The sequence below is a fragment of the Monopterus albus genome, unplaced genomic scaffold, assembly GCF_001952655.1.
Source record: "Monopterus albus unplaced genomic scaffold, M_albus_1.0 scaffold90.1, whole genome shotgun sequence".
In the NCBI taxonomy this organism is placed as follows: domain Eukaryota; kingdom Metazoa; phylum Chordata; class Actinopteri; order Synbranchiformes; family Synbranchidae; genus Monopterus; species Monopterus albus.
This window is the reverse complement of record NW_018127970.1, coordinates 1,366,307-1,388,048: the sequence shown is the minus strand read 5'-3', so window position 1 is coordinate 1,388,048 and position 21,742 is coordinate 1,366,307. Positions and strand designations below refer to the sequence as shown.

General features: G+C 40.0%; 2 protein-coding genes across 5 annotated transcripts in view; one reads left to right on the top strand and one right to left on the bottom strand.

Annotated features, from left to right (window-relative positions):
• LOC109964569 (cytotoxic and regulatory T-cell molecule-like) overlaps window positions 1–1,766 on the bottom strand; it is a 6,944-nt gene extending 5,178 nt beyond the window's left edge. The window contains exon 1 of the mRNA XM_020607946.1: window positions 1,717–1,766. Coding sequence (XP_020463602.1) covers window positions 1,717–1,766 — 50 coding nt within the window. The remainder of the gene's footprint in view (window positions 1–1,716) is intronic.
• Window positions 95–18,267, top strand: fbxl4 (F-box and leucine-rich repeat protein 4). 4 transcript variants are annotated; one of them, XM_020607968.1, is made up of 9 exons: window positions 95–378; window positions 2,131–2,766; window positions 5,450–5,780; window positions 7,327–7,571; window positions 7,836–8,049; window positions 10,540–10,611; window positions 13,418–13,542; window positions 13,912–14,099; window positions 15,686–18,267. In XM_020607968.1, the coding sequence occupies exons 2-9, from the start codon at window positions 2,270–2,272 to the stop codon at window positions 15,847–15,849; spliced, it is 1,836 nt and encodes a 611-aa protein (XP_020463624.1). In that variant the 5' UTR covers window positions 95–378; window positions 2,131–2,269; the 3' UTR covers window positions 15,850–18,267. The 4 variants fall into 4 exon arrangements, with proteins under 4 accessions (XP_020463624.1, XP_020463622.1, XP_020463623.1 ...); XM_020607966.1 differs by lacking the exon at window positions 95–378 and adding an exon at window positions 385–477; XM_020607967.1 differs by lacking the exon at window positions 95–378 and adding an exon at window positions 486–573.
• Window positions 18,268–21,742: the final 3,475 nt, after the last annotated feature.

Sequence of the window (21,742 nt, the reverse complement as noted above, 5' to 3'; positions counted from 1 at the left end):
TTATTCCCCCCCCCCCTCCCTCCCAAATCTATCTATCTATACATACCGGTATCCCTTGCACTACTGACCGGATGTTGTGGGACATTTACTGTTCCTAGTGAAAATTTTACAGTTTCGGATATTTTAAAATCTGCGTATGCAGATGCCCCTTCTAAATGAAACGAAGCCAAGTTCGATGAAGATGTTATTGTTAGTTTTATGTCATAATTGAGGATCAACGCAACATCCACGTAGTCTGTACTACAGCGAGGCAGTTAAGAAAAACGCATTTTACAAAGTCTAATGTGTTGCTTTTATCCTAAATTGTTGAAACGATTCTTGCTGGCATGAAGTTTTATTTTTTTTTTAACTTAAAACCTCAAGAACCTGATATCAGAGGTAAAAGTCTGTCGGCCTTATTTTCAAATCGAATGGTTGGTTATAGGTGTGCGCCCAATGCGTTTAGCATTGTCCGAATGTCTAGGAAGGCATCACAAGGTAAACGACAGGAATGTGTGTTGGTGGTTGAAGTGTCTTGATAAACCGAAAAAGAGGATTGCACCCTATGAATGGATATATCGATCTACGTTTATCGTAAATTAAATTTATGTCCTCTTTGATTTTTTTTAATAAGTTTTGCAAAGCTAGTGGCGGAAGCCAAGAGTAACGTTTTGACAGCTCAGCTTGTCTGTAAGCTAGCAGGCTAACTAATGTTGGCTAACACTAGCTATTAGCGTTACAGTTAAACAACACGTTAGTTTACCCTTATGGCTATTGGAACTTCCCTAGCATCAATTAATAGTCATGTTATCATTTTTATAGAACTGTGGTGTTCAGAAATATTTTTCCGTGGAATATATTTTATATTTGTGTTATTTTAGTTAATGCTAATGCAAAAACGGAAAGAGGCTTTAAAGTTAGCCGAAGTTTTTGGCTATTTTAGCATTCATCGCTCAGTAAAATGTCCACAGTACACGAAGAAAGCCAGAGAAGAAAAGACACTTTGCTAGACTTAACTAGCCAACGCTTAAAAACAGAAGCGTTGACAGACCCAGCTTATTGACGACTAACGTTAGCCTGAATGGCTTGTGTGCCGTTTTCCTGTACTGCTGTAGAGCTTGTGTTTATTATCAGCGTTAATAAAAACACTGATGTTGAAGCTCCCGTCAGCATTAGAAATCAGTGACAACTTGAATTGAATCGTCCTCCATTGTTAGTCAGGAATTTAAAAGACCTGCGAGTGGATTGGTTCCATTTTTGTTTGGAATAACATGTTAATGCTGATTGGACTGTTCTTTTATTTACAGTGGGATTTAACATGTCCCTTTACAGTCATCAAAATGTACACTACTCACTGCAGCCTACAGCTTTGTAGCTGTACTGGTGAATTGTAACAAATTAAATGAACGAAGTGATGCTAAAACATGTATAGCAAGAGTGTCAGACCCGACATATTGAGGTCCCTAGCATCCTACAGAATTTTGTTCCTGCCAGTCCTGTTCGTGTACTTTATCGAGGTGCTACAACATCCAGAGGAAACCAGTCAGTGAAGACTTAAAATATGCAGGCTAGAGCTTTTTGATTTGGGGTATTAACATGCATTTTGACTTTTACAGTTTGACCTGATAAACATGCTGTCACTTTCTGCTAAACATAACTCAATATATGTTATCATGAGACTAGTCCTTAATATAAATGGGTATTTTCCATCATGTGTATGCAGTGGCACTACGCTACCTTTTGATGATAGAGTAGCTGTGGCAACTGTAGATAGGCAGTGTCACCATGAATCACATCGACACTAGCTGTGTTTGCTAAGTAAAGATGTATTACACCTATGGCAGGACATCATAAATGTTGTAAATAAGCTTTACACTCTACACATCTCAGCTTTACCTTCACATTCTATGAGCCTTTGTCCCCTGAAAATTGTCCTGTAAGTGCTCCAAATACACAAGGAGCTGTTGATAGCAACATTTTTTGCTGATGCACATTCCTGCCCCTTAAACAGTTAAAAAAAATCAATGTGTATAAAAGCTTTCAAAATATTCTAATTGATATCAGGGACAAACAGGATGTGTACCTTGTGGAGTCTCAGACCTGCTGTCTAGCTGTAACTTTTGTATGTGTTTGTCTCTGCCTAATCTACAGATCATGCATGCAGCCAAGCCTCTATCCTACGCTTTGAACTCCCTCTGCCCTTGAACCAGTGTGCTTCCAGTAGGTGGAGGCTCTTCCTCCCTCTAGCCGCTGTTTTCTCCCTACTGCCCCATCAGTCCCAGAGTTCCCTATGTTAACCCTCTTGAGCATGTTTTATTATATCTGTCTGCGGCGGCGCTCCAGGAGTGGGACTCGAGGTGAGGCTCTGACCAGTCGGCGGGCTGTGGAGTCAGGCCAGCGGGCGGTATTGCCAGTTAGTGTGGAGGTGGAGCAATATGCCAAGGAGGTTCTGGACTTCAGCTCTCATTATGGCAGTGAGAATAGTATGTCCTACACCATGTGGAACCTGGCTGGTGTACCCAACGTGTACCCCAGCTCCGGGGACTTCACCCAGACTGCTGTTTTCAGAGCTTATGGGACATGGTGGGAGCAGTGTGCCAGTGTTCCACCACCTTTCCGTCGCACACCTAAAGGCTTCTACAGCCAGGATTATATTGAGCTGGGCTTTGAGGAGCCTGTCTACCCTACAGCAGTGGAAGTATTGGAAACCTATTACCCTGGAGCCATTGTCCAGATCCTGGCCTGCTCTCACAACCCTTTCTCCCAGAACCCACCTACTGATGTCAGGTAACACCAATCATCTGTCCTAGGAAAACCATCACTCTTCATTCTAAGATGTTAAACTAATGAACACTGTTAGCCCAGTTTTGAAGTAGATTTCAAGCCTCTGGCATTTTGAAATGAACACTAGCAGTATTAGCCTGTGTTCAGACTGAGTTTCAAAGGTGTGAAAAAACTCAGCTCTCCCCATTCATGTCTATGGGGGATTGCATTTGCCACAGACTGTGCCAGCACCGCAGTGGGCTCTGGCAAAACACTGCAGCCTTGTGTAGTGAAAAAGTTGGATCTGGTTCTACTTTTTCTGCACCGGGTGGTGACATCATCCGGCAAAGGTGCTACGTTGACCAATCTTGTACAGGGAACGGTCACAACGTGGACACCCATGGGAAGAAGACTCTTTTATTTACCTTGTTAGCATGAGCATTCACTGGTGTTCCTTCTCGAGTTTGGGCCAGAGTTACAAATGCACCATTATGACACACCATGTATTTTCATTAGTTGGGGCACTGGATGTTAAACTGTTCCATTTATTTATTTTTTTATCTATCCATGCTGACACACTGCTGGTAGGAATTGGTGCTAATGTAGAGTAGGCCACGTTAGCAGCATTGCTAACCAAAACACAACAAAAACTAGCTGGCTGGAATGAATGAGGCCACTTACATCGACTCATCACAGCATGGCTATATCATGCACGCCTACAACACTCTCTCTGCAACCTCTCACCTCCCTCAACCAACGCAGACCCTTGTGTTAAAAACAGCAGGCAGTTGCATTTTACTGGACTCAGTCTGAATGCTGGCTTGAACACCAGGTGCTGACTGATTATTTTGTGCTTATTGCATATGTCATGCATTACAAATGAATGCCTAGCATTCGAATTTATTTTGTAGTACTGGGTTTTCTTTATTATTTTCCCATGTTTGTAAAACACACACATTAGTGGTAGTTCAAATACAGGACAGAGTGAGCAATCATCATTCACTAAATGGTGAGAGACTGTGCTGTTTTGTTAGTATTAGCTTAACTTAATGTTCCAGTGATACAAACAGCTTTAAAGGTTCATCTGACTTGCCAAATAAAGGTGATATTTGATTATTAAATCAGCCCTTTCTAATTTAACTTGTGAGGCCGTGTGATGTGGTGTGAATAAAATTCCAGGAATGTGTCAGAAGGTTGTTACTTGTATAAAGCCAACCTGAGAACCATCACTAAAACCCAGTCTTGCTGGTCATTAACCAAATTCAAATTTATCCCAGTTGTTAATTCATGAATGGGCCCTATTTTCCTCCCACAGTCAGTGTAATAGAAGTAATCATTGACTGATATATTTTCAACCAGATCTTGGTGGGTGTGGTGGTTTTTCGAAATATAAGAAAAGAGTAACGATTTCATACATTTTGGACATGTACAAAATGAAATGTCAGTGGTCTCATCTCTCATGCCTCATAACGAACTCCTGTTCCTTGTGTGATTTAGAAAGATGAAAACCTATATTCTTGAAGCACCACTTCTGTTAGACTTGCTTGTCAACCTACATGACAGTATATACTGTATATACATAGGGGATACTGATTAGAAATACAAGATCATCATCCTGCATACAGTTAGTTCAAATGTGACTGGCCAGTTGGGGTCAGCAGAGCCGTGACTGAATTAAATGTTGTACAGTTCCAAAATGTAAAAATCTGACAGTTTGTTAGAATATTACTGTGTACAGGCAATGCAAGTTTATTTATATAGCACATATATCATATTTTCATACACAAAGGCAATTTAAAGAACTTAACACAATGCATACAGATGAAACATTAAAATGAAGACAAAACAAACAGATAAAACCTAGTATACATAGTGTAATCGAACTATAACTTGTATATCTGTCCTCTTTAAGTCAGCAGTGGGGGCAGCAGAGGCTACAATAGTTCTTAACTCAATCCTTTTTTTGTGAATCAATTCTGTTTTTAAGAGTAATTTAGAGTCATTGCTGTTTTTGTCAAACCAGCAGTCTGTACTGGTGTTGTTCACAGAGGTCACTGGAATCAGTGCATAAAGCACACACAAAAACAGCAGCTGAAGATGAGCAATGTGAGACAAAAGTCAGGGCGTGTTGTTGTGATGGATTATCAGTGTGGTCTGGTGTTATACAGTAAGCTATATAAAGCATTGTAAGTGTCACTGTTAACAACTGTAGGTCTGCTATACAATCATGGTCAAAAATATGGGAACCCCTACATTTCTGTCAGATAACACACCACTTCTCCCAGAAAATTGTTGCAATCACAAATTCTTTGTGGAATGGATCAGATTTGGCTTTTTCCCACTGCTTTTTTCTGTTCCAATGCAAACAAAAGAAAAAGAAAACATGAGAATACCAAAGAATTTGTGATTGCAATGCAACAATTTTCTGTGAGAAGTGGTGTGTTATCTGACAGAAATGCAAGGCTGCCAATATTTTTGGCCATGGCTGTATGCCATGTTCTGTATTAAGGTAGACTGGAGCCCACCCATGAACTGTGTTATGAGCAAGGAAAATTCAACAGTGACTGAAGGTGCCCACTTGATATCCTTCATGACAAAACTGCTTCCACCCGCCCTCTGTCCCTTTCAAAAATTTTAGCCAGCTCTCCACATAGACCCTAGTTGGCCATCCTAAAGAATGGTGTTGTTGGCAATTTCTCTTATCCAGGTGGGAGGTGCTGTGGTCAGGGGAGCCCACCAAGGTGCTAACACCTCAGGCACGACAGTTTTCCCCCACCATCAAGCATATCAACTTCCCCACCAACCTGCTTCGTCTGGAGGTCAACAGCTCTCTGCTGGACTACTACACTGAGCTGGATGCTGTGATCCTGCGCGGGGTAAAAGAGAGGCCCATGCTGGCCCTCTATAAGATGCCTATCATCGACATTAGTGACCTGAGTGACAGTGAGGAGGAGCCATCTGACCTGGGAGCTCCTTTTAGGCAAGGAGGAGATGGCAAGAGGACAGGCAACGGCTACTTTGACAAACTGCCGTATGAGGTGATTACAGACCAGAGTGATGTGTGCACTCAGGGCTTGGAGAAAGAATAGATATCCTTTTTTCCTTTTCAGAAGAGATTCTACAGATGCTGAACAGGATATTGGTTGGGGTATGAATATTTATGACCACTATTAAGCATTGCATTTAATCATTTTCATACAGATTTATTTATCAATGATGCCTTTTGGAGTTTTGTTGTAAACAAAAGTTCTGTTTACAGTGAACATTTCTCACCAAAACACTTTGTGCATTCATGAGGTCAACAAATGTGTTGAATGCATCTGCCTCCTTATAAAACATTTGCAGTGCAGATTATTATATCATGTACCATTCGCATCCATGTTTACTAGCTTGCACTCTCCTTTCCTACCTTTGTTGGTCCTTAGCTGCGTTTCTTGGCTCATTACTGCCACCTGTGGATCAGTGGAATAGTGTGAACCACTGTGTATCCTGTCAATCACATGTACGCACAAGGACGAGCAAGCCTTCCTCCATAGCACTACCACCACCAGAGGTTTAAGCTTGTCCCTGTCAAGCTCAAAGCTGGGGCAGAGTTGTGCTTTTTTTTAGTTTGCATGTTAATATGCTACTGTGTTGGTGCACTGTATACCTGAAAGTAAGTTTTAATAATCATTATGTTGATTATTTTTGTAATCTGTTTATCTCTCTAATGTTATGGACATTTTTTTTTTTTTTTTTTTACAAATTAGTAACAAGTTACATCATCAAATTTCTTATGTTTTTCTGACCACTGGACAAAAATGCGAACATATTTAATGTACAATGGAAAAGCTGCAAGACACAGGAACTAGAGAATATTAAGCACTGATTCTTTGTAAAAGATGATTATATGCGTTATGTTTTGCCACCTCTGTCCCTAATAATAATGCATATAATCATTTGTTACAATGTTATTTAGTCTCAGAATCATCTGTATAAATTGACCCCTGATAAAGGTCATTAACAGTAGCTAGTCTGAAAATCACTGTATTTACCATTATTTCATACAAACACATGGACATTATGGCTTGGACCCATTCTGACACTTGATCTCATAAACACTCACAGACACATTTTCATGCCACACAGCCATGTCGTGTTGTCAGAGGAGAGCTTCAAAACACCGGGAGTACTCTTGCTATTTGTTCCCTTATCTCCTCTCCAAACCGCTGCCATTAACAGCTGTCTTCCTAACTGCTGTGTTTTTGTTTCCGAAACACAATATAGCTATTATCTGTCAGCTGATACCCGCTTGAACACTGTGTATTGTTAATTCACTGCAGCGTGCACTCACACGATCATTCTTTCACACGAGCACACTGCAGAACAAGCTGGCTCACCCCACCACTGATCCACCTATCAGTGCTTTGTGTCTACCACTGCTTAGATACAATTAACATTCTTTACTTTGTTTTTAGTTTTCCACCATGTTCTCCTGTCAGATCTAACAGTCTTAGGTTTTGTTGAACTTTTCCTCCCTCCTTATCTTGCCCTTTCCTTTCTCCTCTCCTCTCCTAACCCCCTCTCCCCATCTTCTGTCCTCAGCTCATCCAGCTGATACTGAGCCACCTGACCCTGCCAGACCTCTGCCGTCTGGCCCAGAGCTGTAAGCTGCTGCACCAGCACTGCTGCGACCCACTGCAGTACACCCAGCTGAGTCTGCAGCCCTACTGGGCCCGGCTGAGTGATGCCTCTCTGGGACACCTGCAGGGCCGCTGCACCCTCCTCCAGAGGCTCAACCTGTCCTGGACTGGCAACCGCGGCGCTCTCACCCTGAACGGCTTCAGCAGGTCAGGCTGTCAGCAGGCCACAAGTGGTAGAAAACTGGAAATGACCTTGGAAAACAAAAAAAAAATACATAAAAGTGTAAGCATTTGCTCTGAGGTAAAGACATGCTGAGAAAAGGAAACATTTGTCTGTAATTCATAATAAACCTAGACTAAATGATTCTGATAAAGGGTAAGAACAGAAAGACTAGGGCTACTAATATGGGATTAATTCATTTTCTGTGTGTTCACTGTCTCCTACTAATTTCCCTCCATCTCCCTCCCCAGTTTCATGAAGGCTTGTGGTCTCAGCTTGGTCTGTTTGGAGCTGTCATGCTGCCACTTCCTAAATGAGGCCTGTCTGGAGGTAATCTCCCAGACTTGTCCAGGGCTGCAGGAGCTTAACCTGTCCTCTTGCGATCGCCTCCATCCACAGGCATTCATTCATATTTCCAGGTTAATTCGCCTCCGCCGGTTGGTGCTCTACCGAACAAAGATAGAGGTAGGCATGGTCAACATTGTATCTGGGAAACCACAATCAAAATGCCTTTTTCAGGTGTGGACTTTGCTTGGTTAATGATATCTCTGTGTCCAAAATGGTTACCCTGGCTGTAATTTGGAAATATACAGGTTGTTTAGTTACCATATAGAAGCAGCCTACATGCTGATATTTTTTGCCAGTTTTAATTGATATTGAGTTGAATACACCCTCCCAGGTCTGATTCTGAAGAAATTGTACAAGACTTCCAATAGTCTTTGAATTTCTAGAATATAAGGGACATTGATAAATGTAGTTGATACAGGGAAAAATTCAGAGAATTTGGTCGATTTCTGCAAATTTCATGGAGTTTTAGGATCACATGACAACTATGTAAGATATAGTTCACCTTGCTTTAGTAGTGGTGAAACAATGTGTATTTTAGTTGTTCTACTTTAAGCACTACAAGGTGTTGAGTACAAATTATAAAATAAGTCTTACAGCTGGATTTTAAATAATAATAAAGCTAAACAAATATATTTTTTAAATTTTTGCATAGTTCACTCAGCTTTCATTTTACAAGAATCTCCTCATTTGAAACTGAGATTTAAGGTGGTCACCAAGCGCATAAGAAGCAAGTCATCTCAAAAACTGTACTATGTAAGACGCTAATTTATCTAACTGTATGTCAAATTACAAGGCAGTAGACAGCTTATATGAAAGGGCCACTTTTCTAATTGATTGATTAAGCTTTATTTTGCTCTAAAAGGGCCCCTCCAGACATGTTCTGACATATATTATGAGGACACTTTGCTTGGAATAATCCACAGAGAAACTTTCCCCCTTCACCAGATGAATATGAACAGCCTTGTGGGGGTAAACTGTGCACATTATTATGCACAGTGAAGTGTGCACACTTTGTCTAGAGGGGGACTTGTGGCTAAAATAAATAGTAATAAAAACTGCCGTACAGCCACACTGTGTTTTTCAGTGACAAAAAGGCATTATACATGACATAACTTTTTCAATATCCAAACAGAAAATACATGTTGTATGTCGTCTCTGAAAAGAAGACTAGAAGCAGCTTAGTTGTAGTAGACTGTTTGAGACTTTAGCCTAATAAGTCTACACTTTTTTGGCTTGTGACATTTGACTAGCAGTGAAAGGTCATATGGTATGCCATGCTTATTTGTGGAGTTTTGTTAGAGGGTATATAAATCTATATCTAGAGAGCAGTATAAACCCAAATCATGATCATTTTAAGTACTGAAGAGGTAAAACTCTTTCACATGCATTTCACATGAATCAGAGCCGATTTATCATCATTTTGTTTGGCAGAAACGTTTTCCTCTTCTTTCCTAACGTATCTCATGACCTTTTATATGTGTCTTTTGACCTCTTGGGTTGTCTTAAGTCCTAATTTGGGAACCTCTGCTTTATCCACTGACTACAGTGTGTTTTGTACATACAAAATAACTTCATTACAGTATCAATATAGGAAAGTTTTAACTTCAGTTTAATAAAACTTTTGCAAATCTTGTCATGATGCTGGACTAATGATCTCCACAGCCAGCTTATTTGACAGTCCATGTCTTGGGCTTGGCGCGGATAATTCTCTGTTGTTGTCTTTTAAGATGAACTGAGTCAGCTCCGAGCACAGGGGTCTCAGACACGTACAGTGTTCAGGTTCAGGCCTGTCTCACGTGTAAAACGACTGCCTTGTGTTTTGGTGTTATACCTCAGGGTTTCTCTAGTGTTTGTCATGTTTCAGAGCGGCATTGTGGGCAGGAGGCAGTGTAGAGTTTCCGCGGTGGAGCCAGTCAGCATGCTGCAAGTTGTTTATATCCAGGCAGACAGAGCGAGCTGTGTGTCTGCTTGAGGCCCTGACATCTCAGCTGTCATTACCCTGTCACTGCTCTAATTAAATGGCTAGCTCGCTGGAGAAAGGTGTTTATAAAGATGCCAGCGACAGACCGGAGTGTACACACACACACACACACACACACACACAGAGGCTTACATTTACATGTCTGACACTTTTTCCTGCCACTGAGGTGCATGTGGTGGCAGTTGCAGTGTTGAATTCCCATACCTCCATCCTAGCTACAGTGCCACTGGAGAGGTCTGTGTCCTCACTGTGCTGACTCTGTGAGCAGATGAAAACATTATCTCATGTGCGATATTAAATTCTCTTAAGTACAGTAATTGTTACCTGTGTGCACCAGGCAACTGACAGAAAATCACTTAGGAGGACCTTTGATGTCATATCTGGACCTGTTGCAATTATTTAAATGTATATTGTTAGTTTAACATATGCCTCTTAGATTTAGACTGAGATAAGATGCATGTTAGTTTGTTGTCAAACTCATAACTCCAATACAGCAAATACTGTTTTATGCTGTAGGTTCTTAAATATAACTGTAACTTGTATGCAAAATCAAAATGCACAAGTTTTTTTTTCCATAAAACTATAAAATACAACTGCCTTTTCTTTTCTCCTTATTGTCTTTCCAGCAAACAGCTATTCTGAGCATCCTGACTTTCTGCATAGAGCTGAGACACCTCAACCTAGGGAGCTGTGTGAGGGTGAGAATGAACACACAAACACACCCAGGAAGAAGTGTAAATAAAGCACAGGCTGTTAACTACACAACCTTCCATATGGCCTTATTGAAGAGCAGCTTGTCCAAAAGATGGCAGAGACATCAGTAGCGTAGCAATAATGGTGTAAAAAAAATGAGGCCAGCAAAACTCGAATCAAATGATCCTGAAATTAATATGGTTTTATTGTCCAGCCTTGGTTCAAAGTGTGTCTTTAGTGTCACCTTAAATGGAGAGTAACATAACATCAGTCAAAATATATCAGACACAACTTAATACACAGAGCCACTGAGTCTTGTCACGTGGGATGTCTTCACATAAATATTGAAGCTGTTGGATTCCTCATGTTCGTAATAAGCAGATTTCCTACTATAGTTTCATATACGCTCTGTGGTGTTCTGCTGAGTGTGTCCTTATTGTAAAAGGCATGCAGTATGATAGATTTATGAAGAGTAGGCAAGATGTCTTACGTGTAACATAGATGTGAGCAGAGCGTGAATGAGTGGGGAGCATGGGGGGGTGGGGCGGTGTACAGGTACACAGGTACATACTACATACATACTTGCGGGGGGAGCAGCTTTTTTTTTTTTAAAGGATTTGAGCATCACCACTCCAATTTGCCCAAGCCAGACCCAGAATGCATCTGTATCTTGCACAATCATCCAACACTTTTCAGTCAAAAATCCACCGTTGCAAACTCAATAATGGAGTTCCTAAGGCACTTTTATGAAGAAACTGAAAGGTCCTACAGTTGTACTGTATATTTTTATTTAATTAGACCCATTGATTCGTTGAATTTTACATATGGCTTTTTGTGTTATTCCTTGATACATAGGCCTAAATAGAAATAAATCATTTCTATTTGGAAAAAAGTAGTAGTTGTTATTTAGTTCTTTGAAATGTAAGACTACGGTTTAAGCTAAAAGTGAAATACATGCAGATTATTTCCCCTGTTTTGGAGTGAGTGAGTGCCATTTGAGCAGGATGCAATCTGATTTGAGCGCTGAGCAATAATGAGCGGAGCGGCTTAGTGTGGCTTTGAGCTGGGGAGAGGAGCGGGCAAACAGCTCCATGAGCGAGGAACGGAAATTCTCGCTCCACTCCACTCATACACTCTGACATGCAAAGAATAGCTTGTTTTATTTTATTAGGTTAATGAATGAGCCCTATTACAATTACATTACATCATGACTCATGATGATTATGGTGGGACATTTGACATGTGATCCTAAATTCAGCTGAAATAAACTTAATGCAAGATTCACATTCTGGTCACCATATCATTATTAACATTCTTTTAAAGTTTTTTTTTATTATTAATTTTTACTGGTTTATACTGGCACAGCAATGGCACCATTTCAGTAGTCGTTATTTGACTGCTTGCTCAGGGTCTATATGCAGGTCTCTGTACAGTACCATTTGACAGTATAACACATCTGTTGAGTCTTTTATTCATCTCTGACTTTTACAACCCATTAGGCCTGTTTTATCAAACTCAGACCACATCATGTCAGACTGCCCCCTCTTTATTTCTGTCACAGTGTGGCACTACTCCGATGACATGTTGTATCAGCTATACTATTAGTATTTTCTATTTGTTTCAGGGGCCCTAAGTTTGAAATGTGTTATGTTTTTCTTCTCTTTAAATTTTTGGCATCCTTTATCTTTGGGCATTGATTCAGGTAGTAATTATATTTTATGAGCATGTACCATGTGTAGTAAAAAGAGTTTGGGGAGTCAGAGTTGGAATGCTAATATAACCAATCCTCAGAATAAGATAGATTTAGGATAAGAGTACAGACATGTTCCTACATGATGCCCATTGCTTCCTCAGTTATTAACATCTGTGTTTGCTCATTCACTTTGCCTGTGACTGACACAATGACTCAGCAACTCACCCACCCACCTCATCACTAGCTGAGCTTCCATCCACTTAAGAGGTATTTGATGCAAATGAGAATGGGTGAAAGAAAAATTCAGTCATTTCCTCTTGTGCTTTTTCTTAAGGTATACATGCCATCATTAGTAATAAAGTTATGCAGCACTTGGCAATGGAAATATACAATGACAGTGACTCTTTCAGCCAAAGTTGTTCACTCTGAGAAGTGATCTGCATGCTGTCATTGCAGTTGGTATGGTGCCTGGCTGCACTGGCTCTTTGGATGTTAAATTGCATTTCTTTGCTTTCATCTTTGGATGAAAGGATGAAATATGGCCAACATTACCTGACACCAAAGAACAATAACAGCCTCCCATACACAAATCAGTTCTTGAAAGACTTTTCTTTTCTGATGAAGGTGCTTTGTTCTTTCTACAGGAAGTGAGGTTATATGCCTCAAACCAGCCAGTGCAGCTAATCAGCTTTTTATTATCATTACATTTCACAAGTTTGTTCAAAATACACAAGACAGACCGTTAGAGGAAAATGGCTCACTCATTACTTCATTCCTTTGCACAGCATAATTTTCTCTGTTCTGTATCACATCCTAAAGGCAAATGATTGAATTCTGTGCAGAACAGTATTTTGTGGTATTTACATAAACTGAGAAGATCAAAGAACCTCCTTATCTTCTGGATAATGCTGCTTATATAAACATAGTAATCATTTACAAATCATATTTTCTGAATCAACTGCAGCATTTGAGGAGGCTGGTGTACAGTTGCATATTTAAGGGTTCATTTCCAAACATCCTCCATGAAGCTGCAGATAGGCCATAGCCCTGCATACAGTATACCGCATGTGCAGGCGAGAGAGTAAACAAATGTTAAGAGCTGCCTGCCTCTCCTGCAGATTGAGGACTATGATGCTGTGGCCAGTATGCTGGCTGCTCGCTGTCGCTCACTCTGCTCACTGGACCTCTGGCGCTGCAGAAACCTGACAGATCGAGGTCTGGCCGAGCTCGTCTCTGGCTGCAGGTAGGCAGTACCAACGGGATCAGTGTTTTGTTTGTCTTAACCTAGGAGAATAAACATGATTGCATTTGACTCTTTTGATTTGTCTATGCTGGAGTAGCAGTGTCTGCTTTGTACTGTAAAGTAATACAGCAGATGAAATGTCTGTCTTCATAATGTATGTAAATGCAGTATAGACATCCATAAATTCTTCCAGTATTCTCAGTAATGACCTGGTGTTTGTTACATCACTACATTATCATTCTTTTTTTGAATGCTTTAATGCACTTAACCACATTATGATTATGAATAAGTCAATCTTGCAGACCACAGAGCCAAAACAGAGCTAATCCATTTCCAGTTAGATTTCCTGTTTGGTCTGTGGTTGTTCAGGATGCTGGAGGAGTTGGACCTGGGCTGGTGTCCCACACTGCAGAGCAGCACCGGATGTTTTCAGCACCTTGCCTGCAGCCTGCCACGCCTGCATAAACTCTTCCTCACTGCTAACCGCACCGTCTGCGACTCAGACATAGAGGAGCTGGCTACCAGCTGCCCCTCACTGCAACATCTGGACATACTGGGTAAGCTCCTGTCTCACACATATGTGAATATCCCTTTGCAAACATTATTAAAATGTTTTTAAAGGCAGTGTTGGCGATTCATTTCAGAAACATTTTTTGTTACATATCTTGAGATTCTCTTTTGATCCCGATGGCAATGAATATATTAAATGCACTGACAACATAAAGAAAAAAAAACCGTCATCTGTGGCAGCAGCAGGGCTGAAAAAAGCCTGACCAATAATAAAGCAAAACCATTGGATGGCCTACCTGCCTGTCAGTCTAGCTTCCTACTTGCGCACACCCTGCCCATACGCTCAAGGTGTGAGAGTCTCCCACAAGGCCATGCAGGCAGATGTGTTACTGCTTTGTTTTTTGATAGCTGAAGCTAGCGAGCTATGGCTGAGAAGGTATCCACAGCATCTTTCAGTTGGAAATGGAAGACCTTAGTCTAGAAGGTTATAACTAAAAAGAAGTTGGATGAACCAAAACCAAAGTTAACATTGGTATGGCTTTTGAATGAATTGAGAGCAAAATAGCTTAAAAGTGATACCATGATGCCATTTTCTTGCTGGACAGGTAATTTTATGTTTTGTTTCATTTGGTGGTGGTGGTGGGTGGAGTAGGGGTGCACTTCTTTTTTTTTTTTCTTCTAAAATCTAAGTAGTTAGGCAGTGCACCTCTCACAAGCTAAACACCTGAGTATCAACAAATGAGGGACTGTGTCAGAAGTATTTAAATATTTTTGCACCTCATATGCACATTGCTGGAAACTGTTTTGTCCTTGCATTAAATGTTTCTAATGAATGTTTAAGATGTTCATGTAAATGCTTCATATCCATTATTTTACTTTGCTTATTTTTGTCTTAAATTGCATGTGATACTTTGGTCATATCCAGTTACAGCCTTGTTAGTATACAGTACGGTGTCAAAGGTACTGCATATGTTGGTATGATTGTTACTCATTCATATCACTCACTGATTGTTTAGCCATAAAAATGGGAGCTGTGCATATTTCTGTGATAAACACAGATGTCATTAATGGCTACATTTATTTAAGATTCTAGCATGGTCAGAATTGAATCATCGCTGTACATTGAACGAGTATTGAGCAGTTTTCAAGAACTCCCAAGTGAACTGCAAACAGAAACCCAAATAATTAGCCAGATATTGATATGAGTGAAATACTGCTCACTAAGCAAAGTTGCAACATCTCTGCACAACAGTGACTGCACTGCACTGACACTGCACTTCCAGTTGTTTAAGTTGATGAGCTTGACAGCACAGTAGTGTGAGTATTTCATAGTATGCTGATGTGCCAGTGTGTTGGCTGTTCCATATGTGCTACAGTAGTTGGGTTGGTCTTTATGCTGGAAAGTAAATCATGTGTAGCACATAATAAACATAAAGCATGATATTTTGGTCTGTGTTTTGGTTGTAATATGTGCCATTTATAGATATTATTGATAACACTGGACATATTCTGATTTTTTTTTTCCACTTGATTTTTGTTGATTTTCTTGCTTTATTTCTCTTGTATTTCTTTACTTATATTGTGTTTTTGTAACATATCTTTGTGTCCCTCCTGTAACATATCTAATGGACAGGTACACGGTTGGTGAGTGTGGCCTCACTGAAGAAACTCCTCCAGTCATGTCCTCAGCTTCTCCTCCTGGACGTGTCCTTCTGCTCTCAGATAGACATGCGGGTCGTCCAAGAGCTCTCTGGCCTTTTCCCCAATGTGGCCATCAAGAAGAGTTTCACTCAGTGACCCCAGCACACTCTCATTTTCCACTGCCTGGAGGAAGTAAGAGCAGGGAGGTGCTCACCAGCAAACACTGCCCCAGGGTGAATAAGAGTCAGGTCAGATGCTGGAGGAGATTGCAGACCTTCCTGTGTCTGTACCACAGACAAGATCTACTTTTAGCGGGCAGTAAATAAAGCAGTTGGAGTGGCTGAGGATTAAGTCGCTGAACACAAACAACTACAGACTCCCAGTCACAGGATTAAGAAAACGTGAGACTTTTTGTTGTTATATTTTCCACACTTGAAATCAGGGTCATTGCAGTAAAGCTGCTTCATCTTCCCAGAATATGAATCACCACTTGTGTATTCCCAAGCAACACAAGGCTAAAAAAATATGCCTTGGTACTGGATGCAAGACACAAACAAGGCAGCATTTGTGAGCAGTCATCCTTTGAACATCTTGTCAGGACAGCAAAAAGGCACCGCAAGTGTGAAAACAAACCCTTATTGGAAACAGTTGGAAAAGCTAAAGTAGGACTTAGCAGATGCATACTGGTGTTAGCTTGTTTTATTCTTTAAAGATCAGGGCCTTGGTCAGTGCCTTGTCAGAATTAGCAGCAACCTTGTGCACTGGCTATTCCAGTGCACAAGGTTCATCCTGACTGCATCAGCCAGTCAGATTTAACTATAAATCATATTTGTTTTGTTGTGTTCAAAGCTCCTGAGTCCTTTGAACACAACAAAGGAATGAATGCAGCCTTATTTCACACAGTGCACTGTGTACAGTGTCAATTCAAACCTAAATGCAAATGTCACAAGCTAATTTCTGTTGCTGCAAACGAATGCAGAATCATACACTGGGATCTCAAGTTAAAAGAAACACCATCAACTGTCCTTGCACCAGGGATTCACTGACAGGTTGCTTTCATCAGAAACGTGTGAGAACTAGTGAAAAGACAAACTGGAACATTTGTTTTAATTTGCACATTTGCTGTAAATGCAGAAGTAGAAAAAAAATGCCCAAGGCATAAAATCAACAACAGACAGACTGAAATAGAAGTGCTGAGAATTAACACAGTTCAGTCTAAAACCCAAAGATACACAATTCACAGTTGTGTTCAAGTAGAGGCACAAATCTTCATATCGGAGATGTTGAAACTAACCAGTGACTGCTTGGCATTTTGCTTCGAAAAAATTAGTGAAGCACTTAGTAAATTATCCAGATTTTGCACTTGATTTTTCTCTTGATCACTAATCGATCAACTAATCATTTCAGGTCTAATTTGTCAACAGGCCTGACCCAACAAATCTATTTAACTTTTTTTTGACAGTATTATATTGAATGGTTTTTGTCATGGTAAACATTGTGCTGCTGTTAATGTTCAACCACACTGTTATTGATGGATATAATTATATATTGATTAGAAAAAAAAACTTCAGTTGAGATTGTGGTATGTGAGGTGCCTTCCTAATCAGACCCCGGATACAAGACTTACAGATGGGTGACAAATGGAAGGGATAAAGTGTGTCCAGAACACCTTTAGTGCTCCTCTTTAAGAGGGAGTACACATCCATCCATCCATCCATTATCAATACCGCTTATCCTAAAAAGGGTGGGGTGGATGGGCTGGAGCCAATCCCAGCTGACATTGAGCGTGAGGCAGGATAGGTTGGAGAGGACGCATCATTCTTCCAAAACATATTGTTCAACATACTGTTTTTGCTGCTCATTAAGTCATTCAGTAGCCTAGAGCTGCGGCCATTCGTTCATTCATTGATAGAAGATTAACCGACAACTATTTTGAAGCAAAAAAAAATCAACATTTTCTGGTTACAATTTTTTTAATATGAGGAACTGATGTTTTTCTTTGTCAAACACATTGACTGTGTAGCGTATGGACATCATGACAGTTTCTAGAAGTGAAGCCAATGCAACCCGATCACCCCCTGGTGGCTCTTCTCTGTATAAGTCATAAATCCTGCTTCTGGTAAGATTGTTTTTAATGGCATTTAATGACAGGCTATAAAAAAGGGTATACTTTGAATGATTGACAGCTTTGATTGGTGGCCTGATATCAGACATGATAATAACCTGAATATCTTTGGATCTGTTGGCTGGGCAAAACAAGACATTTGTAGATTCCACCTTTGACTCTGGAAAGTCAAAATGAGCATTCCCAATGTTAGACATCCTGCGAAATAAAACATAAATCAGAGGGAATTATTGGCACATTAATCAGTGACCTCTGAATTTTCTGCTTCTAGTCACTTATTCAGGATTTTGTCACCCGTCTGTACTTAAGGCGTTTGTTGTACACACAGTCATCAGCTCTAACTTGTTTGTCCTGGGTGAATTTCTCTTTAAATCCCCTGGTGGAAGAAATACTTAGGTTCTTTGCCTAAGTAAAAGTAGCAGTACGACTGTGTAAAAATAAAAGCCCTGCATTAAAAATGTTACTAAAGGAAAAATACAGAATTCCCATCAAAATATACAGTGGGGCAAAAAAGTATTTAGTCAGCCACCAATTGTGCAAGTTCTCCCACGTAAAAAGATGAGAGGCGCCTGTAATTTACATCATAGGTATACTTCAACTATGAGAGACAGAATGAGAAAAACAAATCCAGAAAATCACATTGTCTGATTTTTAAAGAATTTATTTGCAAATTATGGTGGAAAATAAGTATTTGGTCAATACCAACAGTTCATCTCAATACTTTGTTATATACCCTTTGTTGGAAATGACAGAGGTCAAACGTTTTCTGTAAGTCTTCACAAGGTTTTCACACACTGTTGCTGGTATTTTGGCCCATTCCTCCATGCAGATCTCCTCTAGAGCAGTGATGTTTTGGGCCTGTCGCTGGGAAACACGGACCAAAACTTCTCTGCTCTAGAGGAGATACTTATTTTCCACCATAATTTGCAAATAAATTCTTTAAAAATCAGACAATGTGATTTTCTGGATTTGTTTTTCTCATTCTGTCTCTCATAGTTGAAGTATACCTATGATGTAAATTACAGGCCTCTCTCATCTTTTTAAGTGGGAGAACTTGCACAATTGGTGGCTGACTAAATACTTTTTTGCCCCACTGTACTTAAAGTGCCACAAGTATAAGTGCTCATTATGCAGAATTGCACATTTGTCATTAATTATATCATATTGTTGTGAGTTAAAGGTACTTAGTTACTTTCCACCCCTGTTTAAATCTGCCTTTTAACTGAAACACTGTTTCATATTTAAGTTTGTGTTATTTGAGATACTAAACACTATCTGGCCCAAATAAAGCAAACATTCATGTCAGCTTTATAAGTCTGCCAGGAGATTCGTTTTTCCATTTTACTTTATGGGAGTCAGAAGAGTTGGGCTTTTAGGATGTGGACTCTACTGTTTTGATTCCAAAGCTAAGTGATGACTTTTAAAAAGTCACTGGTTCTACAAAGCTTACATGATGTTGCTTTTCCTGTTGTCATTCACTTTAAGCTGTATGCGACTGCTGTTTGACTACAGCCACCCACTCAGTATGTTAAAATGAGTGCGTAAATACTTGATGTGAGCTCAGAATTTACCCTGAAACTCAGGGGTTTATTTATTTCAACTTGTTTTTAAACATGTATTTTGCTCAGGAAGCCAGCAGCACAGTCGACATCCTTATAGACAGTAACACCAGACTGAGTCTGCTTTGAGGTGTCCTGCTGTTGGTGTTCTTAAGCAACATGCCCACAAATTATGTTAGCACTGGAGCAACTGAGGCAAAATATAGCTTATTTAGTTAAATGTTTCAGTAATTGAATGATTCTGAAAAATGTATTGTGATTTTGGATAATTTCATTTTTGTTCATATATATTGCCCATTTGCTGTGTGGCAGAAGTGCTTGAAAAGCTTTTCTTTTTTAAACTTAAAGTTTTCTTTTAAGCCCATGCTGTTCAATATTTGTGCCTTATCCTCCCGTTTGAATGTGGTGTGATATTCATGTGGTATTGACTGTAGTGCTTAGCTTTTATGCCTTTCAACCAAAGTTAATACTCTGCAACCTGGTCATTAGTCTCTCTACTATATTGGGCCAGTTTATATGCCATATACTGTATGTTAGTTATGTTGATTATTATGCAAAAATTAATTAACTGTATACTTCCCTGTGTGATAAAAAAACCCCACTCATTATCCATATATACATAAACAGTATACATTTCAGCAAATACAGTGTTTTCTTACCTGGGTAAGACAAATGAGAGGAATGATATCGGTTCCATCTTATTGCCTTCAGTGTGTCTAGCCTAGCTTAGCACACAGAATGGAAGTACTGTACTGCTGCAGCCTATCTTGGTAAAGATTCAGGCGTGTTAGCACATTCCACATACAGTAACAAACAGGCTTCCCAACAAGCTCAAATCTGTGTTAGTTACACACTCTAACTTGTTTGTTGAATATACTGTTTGCTGGAATAAATGTTAAAGGAAGATGCTGTAGTGTTAAAAGCAGTTGGCTTATGAGCTGTTACTCAGCAGACAGTACTGCAGCAGTGACTGCATGTAGCATTGGAGGCGTTCTGCTTTTGTAGTGAGGTTCCCAGGCAGAATGTGCTAAGACTACTACTGTTTGTCACTAGTTTGCTACTATAATTAAGATTGTCTGTCTGAGTTGAGGCAGTTGTTGTCACTTTTGACAGTGCACTTAGCTTGTGCTGGAGCTACCATTAAAGACACTAAAGTCACGTCCTCGTTATTTATTGGCTCTCTTTAAGTGCATTTGAATTGCACATAGTGAGATTTTAAATGGTGATTCTGATTTTTTTTTAGATGTTGCTTTTAGGCAAAATATGAAGTTAATGCTGAGGAATTCAGTGTTTCTCCAGCAGAGTTAAGGTTTGTAAATATCATTACAGAAGATAATATTTGCAGAAAAAAAAAACAAATGGAATAGTTGTAATGTTCACTATGGTTTGATGCTGGCAGTTTCCCTGCTACTTTATGCTAAGCTAAGCTACAGACCTGAGAGACTTTGCATAGTACAGGATGCCCTCAGTCCAACAGATATCAGTCCTTCAACTGAGTTATGGGGTCGATGGAAAAATCCCAAATGCTGGACTGTCCCATTATAATTGCATTTCTGTTTAAACTGGTAGTTTTCAGTTTATCTTCAGTTGTGTCTTGAATAACAGTATGCCACTCAGCTTGTGTCGGCACACGTTAAGCCCTCACCTCACCTTCAGATGATGCAAATACTACTTCACTGAGTAGTTAAATCTGGAAGCAGTTTTATTATAGCTGGTTGACTGGAAGCCAAGACGTGCATACATATATCACATTTGCCCGGCCCACCCAAAGCCAGGAAGTTATTTTAAGATAACTGCTTCTCAAATGACAATAGCAACACAATGAAAACACGGACAAATATATACTCTGTACAGCAACTCGGCAACAGCATTTATTTGTTAAAACAGTTCATTTAAAAATGATCATTCTCAAGTGGCCACTTTTTGACCAGTGAGGCAGTTTGATTCAAGGTCAAGGTGTGCTCCCCATCTCCAGTTAGTGAGACGACCCCAATTCTCTTTTCTCCCAGTCTGAATGTGTGATTCTCCTTTGTGCTATTGGTAGGACATGCCGTGATGCTCCCTGTGCTGCGGTGTAAGAGCCACTGTTGTATGAAAAGATTGTGCCTCCGTCATGATGAAATCGGGTGCTTCACTTTCATCACATTTTAAATAAATTGAAGGCTGTTGACTGATACAGCAGGCTCTGTGTCTGTGTGGCCCCTTTAGTACTTAGAGTCCTCTCTAAGGAATCTGACAGAAGAACAAAGTGTCAGCATTGCTACAAATGCATTAACTTGCTAATATTCCACTTTCCCTTATTCTCCAGCTTCAGTGAATAGTAGACTGCACTGCCAGAACAAATGTAAATTGTGTTACTGTATCA

Bases quoted from the DNA above. Each gene is read 5' to 3' on its own strand.
- fbxl4 (XM_020607968.1), top strand. From the start codon at position 2,270: ATGTTAACCCTCTTGAGCATGTTTTATTATATCTGTCTGCGGCGGCGC. The intron at 8,050-10,539 runs GTAGGCATGGTC...TTGTCTTTCCAG, and splicing joins TCTACCGAACAAAGATAGAG to CAAACAGCTATTCTGAGCAT. The intron at 14,100-15,685 runs GTAAGCTCCTGT...TCTAATGGACAG, and splicing joins GCAACATCTGGACATACTGG to GTACACGGTTGGTGAGTGTG.